Source organism: Mastacembelus armatus, chromosome 5, assembly GCF_900324485.2.
Source record: "Mastacembelus armatus chromosome 5, fMasArm1.2, whole genome shotgun sequence".
Classification (NCBI taxonomy): Eukaryota; Metazoa; Chordata; class Actinopteri; order Synbranchiformes; family Mastacembelidae; genus Mastacembelus; species Mastacembelus armatus.
In genome coordinates this window covers 28,254,626-28,269,682 of record NC_046637.1, presented here as the reverse complement: position 1 = coordinate 28,269,682, position 15,057 = coordinate 28,254,626, and the positions used below count along the sequence as shown (strand labels likewise).

The window sequence follows — 15,057 nt, the reverse complement described above, 5'->3', positions numbered from 1 at the left end:
TTAAAACTATTTTCCATTTTTATCCCTCCATCTCTCTCCTCTCCTTCTTTCGTGGATCCATCTCTCAGTAATCTATGACAGCTGCCCTCAGGCCATCGAGGCCGGGATTTGGTGGCCCAGGACTAAGTTCGGTCTCCCGGCAGCAGTTCCCTGTCCCAAGGGAACGCTCGGTATGATGGTTTTTCAGCAGCTCATCAAATTAGCATATAGTAATGGCAATATATGAGACTCGCCTGAAGCCCTCTGCCAGCCGCCGCCTGTTCCTCACCTCTCTCCCTCCTTCTCAGGCACCGCGATCCGACACTGTGACGAGCACAAGGGCTGGCTGCCTCCCAACCTCTTCAACTGCACCTCTGTTACCTTCAGCAAGCTGAAAGCTCTGGTGTGTGGTAGCTCCGTCCTTTTTCACTGTAACATCCTGATTTAAGGATGTGGAGATAGAACATGACTCAGTATTCTGCAGCTGTGATGGTGGTTCTGTGAGGTTGCACTGAGCAACCTTAGCATTTTAGCATGTCAACACTTGGTACTGTAATTGTTTTAGATATTTATATATTAAATCAATTAGAGAAACAGAATATTTGTGTCTTTATTACAGTTCAGTCTTAAAGGAGCATGAATGTTTGCACCAATTTCATGGGAGTCCATCCTCTGCTCCTTGAGATATTTCTGTCTGGACGACTAACAGACCTTATCTCAACACTGAAGCATCTACAACTTACTAAATTATTGTCTTCCTTATCTTCCTACAGTCTGAAAGGCTTTCCCATAATGCATCGTTCCTGGACTCTGGAAATGTTCAGCAGACAGCAGCCATGTTGGCCAATGCCACGTCGCACACAGAGAAATATTATGGCAGCGATGTGAAAATTGCTTATCGGCTCACACAGAGTCTGCTGCGGCACGAGAGCAACCAGCAGGGCTTCAACCTCACAGCTACGCAGGACGTCCACTTCACTGAGGTGAACGACCACGTGCCATCTCTACTGGAAACACTCATACAGGCTGAGAGTCAGGACGCAGCAATAAACACAATCAGAACTATAGATTATGTCAGTTGCAGGAAACAAATCTGGTGTGTAAGCAGGAAGGCGGTCTCGCCTGGTGGGACATCACAGTCCTTCATGTTGTATCGGCAGGGAACACATCACACTTCATTTCACTCTCTGCTGTGGCATCCTGTCTCACTGAACTCTCGCCGCTTTCTGACAGAATCTGGTCCGTGTGGGCAGCGCCATCCTGTCTCCAGACGCTCGGCCGCATTGGGAGCTGATCCAGCACACGGAGGGCGGCACGGCGGCGCTGCTGCGCCACTATGAGGAGTACGCAAACACACTGGCACAGAACATGAGGAAGACCTACCTCAGCCCCTTCACCATCGTCACACCACACATAGGTAAGAAGAAGAAATGTTGACACCCTGAAGGGAGAAATGGTCTTTTTATTTATTTATTTTTTTAAATAAATCTTGAATCAGAAATGTGTTTGAAATCGAACAGTAAATGATTACAGAACAAATCTGGGCACATATTAATGAAATACATCAAATAAGATATATATATATAAAATAATCAGTTAACATAGAAAGTCATGAACAGAAAAACAGGGCAGAGCATGTTAATATTTATTTCCTAATACATTTCTTATTTTATAAATATAAGATTTCATAGAGTCTCTCTTCACTAATTACCATCAGAAATATTATAGTGTGTTAAAAAGGAAGCTAAGACAGAGAAACTCTATAAAATCTTTTTATTCCATATAGTTGGAAAAAGAGAAATAAAATTACATGATAGTGATTTAACATATTCTTCAATCAAAGTTCTTCTGGCCGTGTTGAGGAAGCTTTGAAACAGAATTGCAGGAAATAAAACGAATCGTTAAATGAATTATGAAGCTGTTTACATGTTAAACAATTATTCTGAAAAATTTCTACATGGTCAGAGGTCGTACAACAGCAGCTGTTGCCTGGTGGGACGCTGCAACACGACGGGTGCTCACCGTCACATGGGTGCCAGCAGAGCTCTCTCACCCTGCATGTGTGTGCTGTTCTCCACAGTCATCTCTGTCGACCGTCTGAAAAAGATGAACTTCGCCGGAGCCAGACTCCCACGGTACCAGACCCTGAGGGGCCCCCGTCCTGTGGACCAGGAGACGGCCGTCACGCTGCCTGACTCTGTCTTCCACCCACCCGTGGACACAAAAGGCCACAGACACCTGGATGTTTTCCCAGAGTCCTCGCTGAGGAACCGCTCAGCTAACAGGAAGAAACGCCACCCTGATGACAGCCAGCAGGACGCCATCGCCAGTGTGATCATCTTCCACAGTCTGGCCTCGCTGTTACCGGAGAGCTATGATCCTGACAAGAGAAGTCTGCGGTGAGAAATGAAACTCTAGCAGGAAGTTTAACGTCAAAACGTTTAGGAGTTGGAATTATTGTAGTGTTTTTGGATCACGTCTGTGGACAGAGACACATGAGATTGTTTGTTTTATGTCTCAGCTTTTATTTGATGCTCAGCTGTGTAAGGGCCACATGAAGATGTATTCTGTCAAAAACTAAACTATGAATATTCAGTTTGTTAAAATTACATCTAGATTTTTTACCCACTCAAGGTAGAGCTTTCTATTTTTTTACACTAATGACAAACCTTTGTCCAAAATAAACTGCGATTTCATCGCTGGTCTAAACCTCAGAATCAGAGTTTTATAAAATAAATTCTATTGAAATGATATTGTTCATCCTCCTTTGCATCCAGAGTGAAGAGTTGAATACTCTATTTTTAGTAAAAACTACATTCATGTTTTCTTAAAACATTAAGAAACATTAACATTAATTAAGCCAAATGCCTGTGACCCATTTACATCTTCAGCAGGAACAAATCTACTTGGTGCAAAGTGACAGTGAGTCAGAAATTAATGAGGCCGACATGTTTGCTTTTAGTCTTTTTATGGATTTACCCTTTAAAATGTATTTTTATTATTTTCTTCTTATTATTTATTCTTTTTATTTGCCTCAGGGTTCCAAAGCGTCCGGTGATCAATACTCCGGTGGTGAGCATCACCGTGCACGACAACGACGAGCTGCTGCAGCACACACTGGACAAACCCATCACCGTGCAGTTCCGCCTGGTCACCTCTGAGGAGCGCTCCAAACCCATCTGTGTGTTCTGGAACCACACCATACTGTGAGTACAACACACACACACACACACACACACGCACAGACATATACACACACACACGTGTTTTCATTCATTGTGCGGACTTTACATTCACTTACATTAATTTCTAGTAGTTAACCACTACCTGCTCTAACCTTTCCCATAACCACCACTTGGCTGAACCTGACCACCTTACACCATTTACACAGTGGGTACCAGTCTTTGAGTCCCCACAGTGTGAGTGTGTAAGCAGGTTTTGGTTCTCACAACATGAGGACTACCAGGTGCACGCACACACACACACACACACACACACACAGACAGGACAAAGCTGTGTTATTCTCACATTGTGGTCTTTGTGTTTCTATCAGTGCTGGTAACGGCGGCTGGTCAGCGAAGGGCTGCGAGGTGGTTTTCAGAAACAGCACCCACATCAGCTGTCAGTGTTATCACATGACCAGCTTCGCTGTGCTCATGGACGTCTCCAGGAGAGAAGTGAGTGGTCCCAAACCTTTTATCCTCGCTACAACCACTACCAGTCAGTTTCTACTCTAACTCAAACATGACTTTTGTGTCAGAACGGAGAAATCCTGCCGATCAAAATCCTGTCGTGGAGTACAGTGGGCGTGACGCTGGGCTTCCTCTTCCTCACCACGATCTTCCTCCTCTGTCTGAGAGCCATGCAGTGCAACAAGACCAGTATAATCAACAATGGAGCCACCGCTCTCTTCCTCTCTGAGCTCATCTTCATCCTGGGCATCAACCAGGCCGACAACCCAGTAATCAACCAGTCGTCTTTTCACAGAACACACAATATACTGTTTCCTTCTGTCTCTTAAAGTTTTGATTTTCCCTCTCCTGCTCTGTCTGCAGTTTGTGTGCACTGTCATCGCCATCCTGCTGCACTTCTTCTACCTCTGCACCTTCTCATGGCTCTTCCTGGAGTCGCTGCACATCTACCGCATGATCAGCGAAGTGCGAGACATCAACTATGGACCCATGAGGTTCTACTACCTGATTGGATGGGGGGTTCCTGCCTTCATCACAGGTCTGAACCCTCGTTTTCTCTTAAAAACACAACAATGCAGCTTCAGTACAGGGACAAAGCCTGGGAGGTTCCTTCATTAAATACTATCTGAAGTACTGTCATAACAGTATGTTGTAAAAATACTACTGGATCACTTTATTAGGAACATTTATACAGTCTAACATTAAGTCTCCAATTGTGAATTCAATGACCTCAGTGTTACTGCTGTTGTCTTTGCTGTAGATTTGCATTAAGTGGCTTGTCAGACTTATTGTTTATGCCTGATGTGCATAGTAATCAGGGTCAGTGCTTTATTTAGTTGAACACTCGGGCCATTATTGCTGTTTTTAATTCAAGTAATAACCAAATCATTACTTTTATAACATCTGTGTTTTGCATGAGGTTTGTCTTGTAGGCTGAAAAAGACAGTTTGTTCTCGTTGCTTGTTAACAGACATGCCAGCAGTTTTATAGTTTGATGCTCGTGCTCTTTTCTCATGAACAACTGTGCCCTCTGTTCTGACATCAGGATGATAATCAGTCAGAAAGCGTGAAACGTCTTCCAGTAAACTTTTTCAATCCCCCCAAAGGGAAATTCCATTTATTTCTTAACTCAACTTCAGTGTTATCCAGTCAGCCTCTTGCTGTTTTATGCCAGCTGGTGTCAGGTGAACAGCCTCAGGACAGACGAAGGTTCCAGCAGCGGCTAAAAATTAATCAGAAAGAAAATGTTCATTCACACACGTCATAAATACTTGGAGAGTTTGTTGTTACTGTCAGTCTGTCTGGCTTTCTCTCCAGGTTTGGCAGTCGGACTGGATCCTGAAGGCTACGGGAACCCAGACTTTTGTTGGCTGTCCATGTACGACACTCTGATCTGGAGCTTTGCGGGCCCCATCGCCATGGCGGTGTCTGTGAGTCCCTGACTATATCTGTGATTGACAAGGGCAGAGGGTTTCTGAAGGCTGGTACAAAAACATGAAGTAAAACTTTAAATCCAGAAGATAAAGCTGCATGTTGTGTCCAGCCCATATGACATGGTCGTTCATGATGAGCTCATCAGACAAGCACAGGGTCTGTTGTTACTTCAAACACGCCCGTCACCGTGGAGTTACTGTCAGTCTGCACACGAGCTCAGTAAAAACAAAGCACAACAAAGGAAATGTTCTGACAATGAGATGAAACTGGTAACGCAACGTGACATTTGGTCCACAGATGAACGTCTTCCTGTACATCCTGTCGTCCAGAGCCTCCTGCTCACTGAAACACCACAGCATTGAGAAGAAAGCGCCTCACGTGTGAGTGTCCCAACATTTAAATCAAACGTAAAACAGTGAAACTGGACAAACAACCTTTTAAAATTACCTTAATAATGGATCTCCCCTCAGCATTTAATGATTAATATTTAATATATTAATACTTACAATGAATATTTCCCTCGTCTGTTTCTCTCTGTTAATGCATTAATTCTAATCATGTTTTCAATATGAAGTATCTTTAAAAACTAGCAGCATAGTTATGGTCATGTGACTGGAAACACTTGTCCCACAGTACAAGAGAAAAGGAGCAGCTGTTTCCAGCTGATCTTCATCCAGAAAGACTAACACGTTTTATCGTCACGTACATTTCACAGCAACATCAACAGTATTTAAAACGTTGGACTGTGTTAGTCCACAGCTGATGTGTCCAGGTCTCCATGTGCTGCTCTGTTCTTCCAGAACTCCTGATGGTGGTTTTAGTGCCATTAGAAATCATCCTGATGGCTCCTCACTAACATCTCTCTGTGTTTTCCTTCATGTCATTCATCTTCTGCAGCTCAGGCCTGAAGACCGCAGGTGGTGTCCTCTTCCTGGTTTCAGTCACGTGTTTTCTGGCGCTCCTCTCGGTCAACAGCGACATGATCATATTCCACTACCTGTTTGCTGGCTTCAACTGTGTGCAGGTGACCCCTCCCGTTCCCTCTGACACACACTGAAAAGACGATCCCCGTCTGTTGTCCTGACCTGCTCGCTTCTGTTGTCCGTCCCCAGGGTCCCTTTGTGTTCTTCTTCCGCATTGTCTTCAATAAAGAAGCGAGGAATGCCATGAAATACTGCTGCAGCCGCAAGCGTCCGGATCATATGATCAAATCCAAAGCCTCTGTGAGTCCTGCGAGAAAACACTCCATTCAGTCCGACACCTCGGGTTTAGAGCTCAGCTGTAGTCACATGATGGGAGCTTCCCTAAAAACACAAACACATCTGCAATGATCAGAGCAGTCAGCTACATATTATTATATTATTTATATTTCATATTATTATTATATTATTACATCATTTCATATTATATTATTGCATATTATTATTTTATTTTCCCGACATGAGAATTGTGTTGAAGCTTTTTAGCTTTAACGTGACATTGTGATATAAGATTGTTAGACTGTTTTCAGCACCTTAAGGGACAAGGCTGACAGCGCTCACAATGTTCTAATTATTATTAATATAATAAAAGCTAGATACATGTAATTCTGAGTCACATGATCCAAGAGAGTCCGGTTTGAATGAGTCACTGTAGATGCTGCTTTTCTTGAGACCCTGAAATTAACTACAATGACTTGTTTCACCATTAGATGTTTGGAAAAGTTCATCACTGCCATTAATGACATAGAGAAATTAAAGGCTGGACCCGGGGCCCCACCCTGGAGCCAGGGTTGGGGCTCGCAGGCAAGCGCCTGGTGGCCAGGTCTCCCCCCATGGGGAAGGAACCTGAGCTTGTGCGGGAGGTTGAGCGACTACAGATAGTCGGGCTCACCTCCACCTCCTTGGGCTCTAGAACCCAACTTCTTCAGAGGGGTTGGACCTTCTTCTAGTCTGGAGTTGCCTGTGGTGATAGGCGGTGGACTGGTGTGGGTTTGTTCCCCAGCTCAGCCGCCACCATGCGCTGGAGTTTTCCCCAATGAATGAGAGGGTCTTTTCCCTGCACCTTCAGGGAAGGATAGTTCACTGTTGTTTCAGCCTACAGGCCGAGCAGCAGTACAAGCACCTGGCCTTCTTAAATTCATTAGGAAGGGTGCTGGAAAGTGCTCCAACTGGGGACTACTGGGGGACTTCAACGCTCACGTGGGCAACGACAGTAAAACCTCGAGGGACCTGACTGGGAGGAAGGGCCTCTCTGATCTGAACCCGAGTGGTGTTCTGTTGGACTTCTGTGCTAGTCAGCTTGTCCATAACAAACACCATGTTCAAGCATAGGGATGTCCATCAGTGCATGTCGCATGAGGACACCACCTAGGTCAGAGGTCAACAATCCACTTTGTGGTTGTCATCTAAACTTTGCCCGTATGTCTTGGACACTTGGGCGAAGAGAGGAGCTGAACTGTCAACTGATCACCACCTGGTAGTGAGTTGGATCTGTTGGCAGAGTAGGAAGCCTGACAGACTCAACAGATCTAAACAAATTGTGAGGATCTGTTGGGAACATTTGGTTGAACCCCTGTCAGAGAGATCTTTAGCTCCCACCTCTGTGAGAGCTTTGACCAGATCTCGAGGGAGGTTGGGAACAGTCCAAGTGGACCATGTTCTCCACCTCCATTGTCAACGTGGCCACTCGAAGCTGTAGTCGTAAGATCTCTGGTGCCTGTCATGGCAGCAACCCCTGAAACCAGTGGTGGACACCGGAAGGAAGGGATGCTGTTAAGCTGAAGAAGGAGTCCTATCAAGCCTGGTTGGCTTGTGGGACTCCTGAGGCAGCTGAGAGGTACCGGCAGGCCAAGCATGCTGCGGCCTAGGCAGTGGCAAAAACTTGGGTCTGGGAGGAGTTTGGTGAGGCCACTGGGGAGGACTGTTGGTCAGCCTTGAGGAAATTCTGGCAAATTGTCTGGGAGGGGGAAGCAGTGCTCTGCCAACACTGTTTACAGTGGAGGTGGGGAGTTGTTGACCTCAACTGGGGACATCGTCGGGCAGTGGAAGGAATACGAGGATCTCCTATATCCCACTGACATGCCTTCCATAGAGGAAGCAGAGGCTGAGGACAAGCTGATCTGTCCATCACCTGGGCTGAAGTGACTGAGGTGGTCTACATGTGCTTTGTGGACTTGGAGAAGGCATCCTCATGGCATCCTGTGGGAGGCGCTCTGGGAGTATGGGGTCTGCGGCCCTTTACTAAGGGCTGTCAGGTCTCTGCCTGAGCCTGGAACGGGAGACTGACAGACGGATCAGGATCAGTGCAGCAGCTGCAGCAATGCGGTTGATGTACCGGTCTGTTGTGGTGAAGAAGGAGCTGAGTCGAAAGGTGAAGCTCTCGATTTACCAGTCAATCTACATTCATGAGTTTTGGGTCATGACCGAAAGGACAAGATCACGGGTACAAGTGGCTGAAATGAGCTTCCTTCACAGGGTGGCCAGGCACTCCCTTAGAGATAGGGTGAGGAGCTCAGGGTAGAGCCACTGCTCCTCCACATCAAGAGGAGCCAGCTGAGGTGGCTCAGGCATCTGTTCCGGATGCCTCCTGGGCACCTCCCTTGTGGAGGTGTTCTGAGCATGTCCCACCAGGAGGAGGGCCCAGGAAAGACCCAGGACACACTGGAGGGACTATGTGTCTCAGCTGGCCTGAAGGCCTGAAAGACAGACTTGTGTTGACAATAAGAAAATACAGAATAGCTGCATTTCTGTTTTCGTACTCAGCCACTCAAGACCAGACAAACATACACCCTGATAATTCTGCAGTTATTAATTCCTCATCTGTACATTTCCAGGGCTACAAGTGCAACACGAACTACATGGATGGCAGGTTGTACCATGTCCCCTTTGGGAACTCCAGCGTGTCTCTGAATGGCACCATGCAGAGCGGCAAGAGCCAGCAGAGCTACGTCCCATTTGTGCTTCGGTAAGAAAGTAACATGCAAATGAAAATGACTACGCTGCATTATTTGACAGAGTGACGTGAGCAGCTGTGTCTTCTCAGGGAGGATGGCTTGAGTAACAGTCAGGCCCACATCGCTTTGAACGACCACGCGTCGCTCTTCCACGAAACTAAAGAGCACTTGGACGGTAATGTTTCTTCAGTATCTCAGACTCGCTCTGCTGCAGTGGTTGGTACAAACACGTGAACCTCCTGTCTGTGTGCAGATCGTGACAGCGACTCTGACAGCGACCTGTCTCTAGAGGACGACCAGAGCGGCTCCTACGCCTCCACACACTCCTCTGACAGCGAGGACGAGGAGGGTCCCCTGCCCCCAGAGGAATGCTGGGAAAACCTGGCCTCTAATGTGACCAAGAGACCACATCCACACGGTACAGAAGCTCGTCTGAACCCAGAGCGTGTTTTGTTCGCAAGATCATTATAAAACACTCTTCTAACCTTCTGGATGACTAAATATTTTACCTGTTGAATAACAAAAAACTATTTTAACCCTGTCTCAAGTCATAACATGCTAAAATGCTAGAGGTGTCTACTGATGTCTCTTTGCTTCTGTTCTATCTTTTCCTACAAAACTGTTTGTTTTGCATTACAAGCAAGGAAATAAGGTTAAAGGAGTTTTATCTTGCAGCAGACTGGATCTTTTTTCATCCAGATGGTTAGAAAAGTAACATAAGGATCTTTTGAAAAATAATATTAATTTATCAATTAACTTCATAAAGACAAAACTAAACCAAAGGCACTTGGCAGGAAGATTGTTCCAAGCATCTCCAAGAACTCACCAAGTGGAGCGCCAAGATAGACGAGTGGTGCAGGAGAGCAAATCGAGATGTGGGTGGTTTGGGTCCGACCTGTCAGAACTCCCCCATCTCCTGTTTCACGCCCCTCTCCAATCTTCTGTTAATATGGGCAAAAATGCTAAATAAATAAATAAAAAAGACATCACTATGGCCTGTGGCTCAAATGTAACGATAGTTCATGAAAGGGCCACAAATATATGTAAATAAAATTAATCACATAATAAAAATGATTAATGATAAATTAAATCAAGCTGTTGAGCAGAACTTTCTGTCTTTACCAGGTAGATGTTTGAAACACATTTTACAGGACATTCAACAACCTGTTTGTAGTTTCCTGGATTTTATCCCTTCATTGTCTTGCAGATGCCAGTTTGAGTAAGATGTACTGGCCTGGGGATTATGCAGCAGCAGCGAGTGACAGCGAGCTCACAGGCACCGACAGCCTGAAGACGGAAACTCTGGCCAATCCTGAGCTGAGTCTCGGCCGGGACCCACGGACGGTATCGGATGATCGGACACAGGACACCACCATGGTGCTGCCACCAGTTCTGCCAAACTTCACCGCCCACCCTCACAAAGGTGCAGTTCAGCCTGAGGAGGGACAAACTGTTGAGACTGAAAATGTGTTTTTATTGTGAATAACACAGTCCGGGTGTAATTCATCCTTTCTAGAATCATCACATGTTTTCATTCTCCCTGCAGGGATCCTGAAGAAGAAGCAGCTGTCTCCAATCGTAGAGAGAAACACTCTCAACCGTCTCCACGGTGATCTGTGTGAAAACGCACGGGGCTCGGCGTCCTCGCAGGGATCCTCGTCCAGCGGCGGTCGAGGTGGTCCGGCTAAACCCAGCCTGCCCGATCAGCTGAACGGTGTCGCCATGAGCATCAAGGCAGGGACGGTGGACGGAGACTCATCAGGATCAGAGTGAGTATCGGCGTGGGAAAGACGACCATACAGCAGTTTGTGAAGTCAGCGCCAGTGTAAACGTGTCCAGCATCGTGTTACAGTCATTCACTGTTTTGTTCAACTGTCCACGTCAAACTACGATTTGTGCCGCTGTCCTCCGTGACTGTTCTCATTCCTTGTAGTCTGTCACATTTCCACCTATTTGCCTTAAAGTTAAGTTAAGCCGAATGAAGACAGAACCCATCCTGCTATCATGGTGTAAATTCTACGTGGACGGATCTTGAGCAGTAAATAAATAAACCCAAATTTAGTTCTGAGCACTAATGCGACATGACTATTTAAGAGCCAAATGTGTAGGTATGAATACAGCTGCTGTAACCAATGTTTCTTAAAAGGATGGTTTTTAGTACTTAAAGTATTTTTATTTTATTTATACTTACTGCTCATATTTGCTAATATATTTTAATTTTCCATCCTGTGCTTCATATTGGACATGTAGCTTCATCTTCCTTTCATTCGACTATTTCAGTCCCAGTTTGATGTGAAACAAAGCCTGGCTCTTACTGCAGCATCGACTCAACCTTACTTTTTATTTGAGAAATTTAAACAAACACATTTTTAGGGCTGCAGCTAAAGATTGATTGATCTGGCAGTTATTTTTTACTAATGGATTAATCATTTATCGATAAAACGACAGAAAATAGTAAAAATGCGCATGAGGAACTCAGCCTATGATATTGCAGTTGCTTGTTTTATTCAACTGTCCAAAACCCATGGATTTTCTGATACATGCTTAAAAGCATCCAATAACCGTTCAATTTACTGCAATTTATAGTTGCAGTTTAATGTTCTAACTAATAAACTCACAAATGCAGCGTTTAACGCCACCTCTGGGTGCAGTTTTCCATAATCAAGGCTAAAAAAGTACAGTAAGAAATTTTAATGTATGTATGCTGAGGGGTTGGGATAGAGAGAGAGCACCGATTTGTTTGCGATTTACTGCGACACAATTCATTAGGAGCTATTTATCACGGAGCCAGCACTTGAACTGCACTGATGTGTGGAGGAAAAGTTGCAGATACGTGTCCAATACGAAGAAAACGGCTCACGATAAAACTGAAACTCAGCTGCTGCATGTGTGATTGCGAATGAGCAGTGAGTATAAAGCAGACACAGATTGTCTGAATGTCTGGTTAAAATATGAACCTGTACCTGTCGAGTTATGCGCCTCCTAAAGGTCCATATCAAAAGTACAGTTCAATATTCAATTTGTAAAATGCAGGACTGAGATTTACAGTAAAAAATATAAATTTTAGTTTACTAATTAACCTTCTCTGCCCCTTTTCTCTTTCCAAAAATCATAGATTTTTATTCTTTAATTTTATCCCATGAAGCTCTGATCCTCATTCCAAAACAATCAGGATCACTGTCTTCAGGTTGGTGCATCATTTAGCATCTGTCCCCCATCACAGCCAGCGTCTGTGTTCAAGTCTTTCTTTTTTGTTTTTCCTTTTTGTTCTTTCTTGTTTTGTGCTGGATCCATCTCCAACCCATTCCCCCTCCATTCATCCTGAACTCACCCTTCTCCTCCATGCGTCACCCTGTTTTCCCAGCAGCCACTGCAACACCTCCATGTGACCGAGCTGATGGAGGGGTGTGTCTTTGCAGGTCATAGAACCTCCTTCTTCAACGCCGACTGCAAACTGGGAGCACCGGACTTCCCCTAAAAAAAAAAAAAAAAAAAAAAAAAAAAAAACAAAACAATATGGGAAAAAAAAAAAAAAAAAAGGAATTACCCTCGTCATCATCTGCTGAAGGAGTGTGAGTGTGTGTGTGTGTGAGTGTGAGTGTGAGTGTGAATACATGTGTGCCAAACCTCAGGAGTCACTGCACTGGCCCAGGCTTACGCACACTGACAAAGCGAGTCTCACTCTCCCTTTAAAGAAATCATTTTGTTTACATACTTGAAGCGATGCACTTTTAATTTTCTGCCCAGATGTGTTGGCAGTCTTTTTTTTTTTTTTTTTTAATTTTCTTCTGTAGGATTTTTTTTTTGTTCCAGGAAATATATTTTGTTTTCGAGACTGTGGAACAGTAAAGAGGTTGTGTTTTTGGGTGGGTCATTTAGCTGTAGACTCGCAGACATTCAGGGAAATTCCTTTCTCATGAATACCTACTTTGAAAATGTCTTTGTGGTTTGCCTGCTTGTGTTGGAGCTGTTGCTGTTTCTGCCAGTCTGAGGTTTGAGGAGTTTAGACTCAGGTTCGTGAGTTACCTTCAATGCCTGACAGGCCCAAGAGGCACAGGGCGGACGAGTGCAGGTGGTTCCCAGGTGCAGAGGTTCGTCGTGGATTCATGAGCCTGAAAACAGGAAAATAAATAAATAAATCACCGTCCGCCTGTTCATGGATGCTCCAGATAAGCTATTTCTCATTACTGAAGGACATCACCAGAGGCAACATCTGGAGAGACTGCTCAGCCTTCAAGAGGATAAACCTGCATGTGTAGACCTAAAAAGGACTCAAAGGACTGTTGATACATCTTTTTTTGTTGTGGATGTTGTTTTTGTAAATGACAGAGAGCACGTTTTTTTAAGAACTTTAAAAGCGCTCTCATTTTTCATTGGTTTATCTGACGGATAAATCACATTCATTCAACTAAACAGCTGTATTTTATAGTTTAGCTACAGAGCTTTTGTCTTTTGTAAAATAATGAAAATACAAATTTGTGCTGTAATACTATTTGAGCTGTAATCCATTTTTACTGTATACAGTGAGCTGTATATGAATCAAAAACATATCTTATGTCAGCTTCCTTCACTTTCACACCCTGTTGTTAGAAATGATATCCAGTCAAACCAAGGTAATATTTGCGGATGCCATGTTTACCAACCATATGAACTTAATGTATAAATTTCATGCCATAAGAATCAACAGTACCAGATCAATCATATCACTGGTATCGTTGGTGTCCACAGAGAATTGTCTTGTTTACTCTGCCGCTCCCGTTTTTACTGATTAAACTGTTTTCTACCATTTCTATTTTACCTCAAACATTTAATCTGTGCCAAGTCAAATAATACCACTTTTTCAAATTCTGTTGGTTTTTTCTTATGTGTGATGCAGTTTGCATTAGAGCTGTTTGCTGATATAAAGGTGCATTCCATCACAGTAGACTTGATCAGGTATTTGCTATAAAAGGGACCATGTTACAGTTCTTATCCTAGAAATTGCAGCCTGTTTATTTCCACATGAATGGATCCCAGTTGAATCTGTTTATGATTAAAGCGAAAGTTCAACATTTTGGGAATCACGCTTATTTGCTTTTTCTGGTGGACAATTGCTGAAGGTCGATGACATTTTACTGACAGCGGATGATTAGTTTAACCTAACACAGAGACTGGAAACGGGTGAAAAGACTTTTTTGTGCTGGTAGAAGAATAAATTGTATTTTTTGAGTTAGCCTATAGTTTGAAGGCAGCACCTTTCCCTCCCATTTATAAATTAGAGTTTACAGAGTGTCACACTGTTTCTTGGAGCAATGGCTTCTTCCAGCCTCCGCTGGTTACCAGGGCCAAGAAATAGTTGAGCACATAACTACCAGCTGTGGTGAGTTTAGGGTTGCAGAAAGATGCTTGTGTTCCCTTTGGACAGAGCCAGCCTTACTGCGACTTCTGTTCCCAGTCTATGTGCTAGGCCAAACTAATGGGCTGTAGCTTCATATTTAATGGCCAGATGACGATGGCGTCTGTTTACTTTTTCATATAACGCATGTCAAGAAAACAAATGTGTATTTCCCAAAATGTTCAACTATTTATGTTAATTTTTGTTTTTGAAAGTAACAGCTTCCTGTTTTACATCTCAACTCCTGCTGTGGATGTCAAAACTGTAGTGAAACAGGGTAGTCTGGAAAAGTGATGGTATTTTTGTATGTGAAATAACTTTGTAAACAATTTCACCAAAACTCAGCAGTGAGAGTAAAAGAGACACTTGCAGTTTTAATGGTGGTCTGACTGTCTTTCTGCTCTGATGGCACGTTTCAGAAGGTCAAATTATAACGCTATGCTGTTTAAACACTCCGACCTATTACAGCCAGTTAGTTTAGAAGGAACATGGGGAAACTGCTCATCTAGACTAAAATATTTCTGAATATTACATTTGCACTTTTACATTTAGCAGTGAGTGGTCAATATATCCAGTGGTGGCAGAAACATGGCTAAACAACATCTGAACCTGCATACAAAGTTTGAGACACGAAGTCGGGAAAA

At 44.0% G+C, this 15,057-nt stretch overlaps 1 protein-coding gene across 2 annotated transcripts in view; it reads left to right on the top strand.

Moving 5' to 3' along the window:
- celsr2 (cadherin, EGF LAG seven-pass G-type receptor 2) overlaps window positions 1-14,758 on the top strand; it is a 56,252-nt gene extending 41,494 nt beyond the window's left edge. Inside the window, exons 16-34 of one of the 2 annotated variants that reach the window (XM_026306469.2) lie at window positions 69-170; window positions 288-382; window positions 753-962; window positions 1,213-1,396; window positions 2,060-2,378; window positions 3,018-3,185; window positions 3,533-3,656; window positions 3,740-3,940; window positions 4,035-4,209; window positions 4,989-5,101; window positions 5,403-5,485; window positions 6,003-6,129; window positions 6,218-6,328; window positions 8,920-9,050; window positions 9,129-9,214; window positions 9,293-9,457; window positions 10,247-10,462; window positions 10,586-10,808; window positions 12,407-14,758. In XM_026306469.2, coding sequence (XP_026162254.1) covers window positions 69-170; window positions 288-382; window positions 753-962; window positions 1,213-1,396; window positions 2,060-2,378; window positions 3,018-3,185; window positions 3,533-3,656; window positions 3,740-3,940; window positions 4,035-4,209; window positions 4,989-5,101; window positions 5,403-5,485; window positions 6,003-6,129; window positions 6,218-6,328; window positions 8,920-9,050; window positions 9,129-9,214; window positions 9,293-9,457; window positions 10,247-10,462; window positions 10,586-10,808; window positions 12,407-12,428 — 2,855 coding nt within the window. In that variant the 3' untranslated portion in view covers window positions 12,429-14,758. Of the gene's footprint in view, window positions 1-68; window positions 171-287; window positions 383-752; window positions 963-1,212; window positions 1,397-2,059; window positions 2,379-3,017; window positions 3,186-3,532; window positions 3,657-3,739; window positions 3,941-4,034; window positions 4,210-4,988; window positions 5,102-5,402; window positions 5,486-6,002; window positions 6,130-6,217; window positions 6,329-8,919; window positions 9,051-9,128; window positions 9,215-9,292; window positions 9,458-10,246; window positions 10,463-10,585; window positions 10,809-12,403 lie in introns of both variants that reach the window. The other variant, XM_026306468.2, reaches the window with a different exon arrangement.
- Window positions 14,759-15,057: the final 299 nt, after the last annotated feature.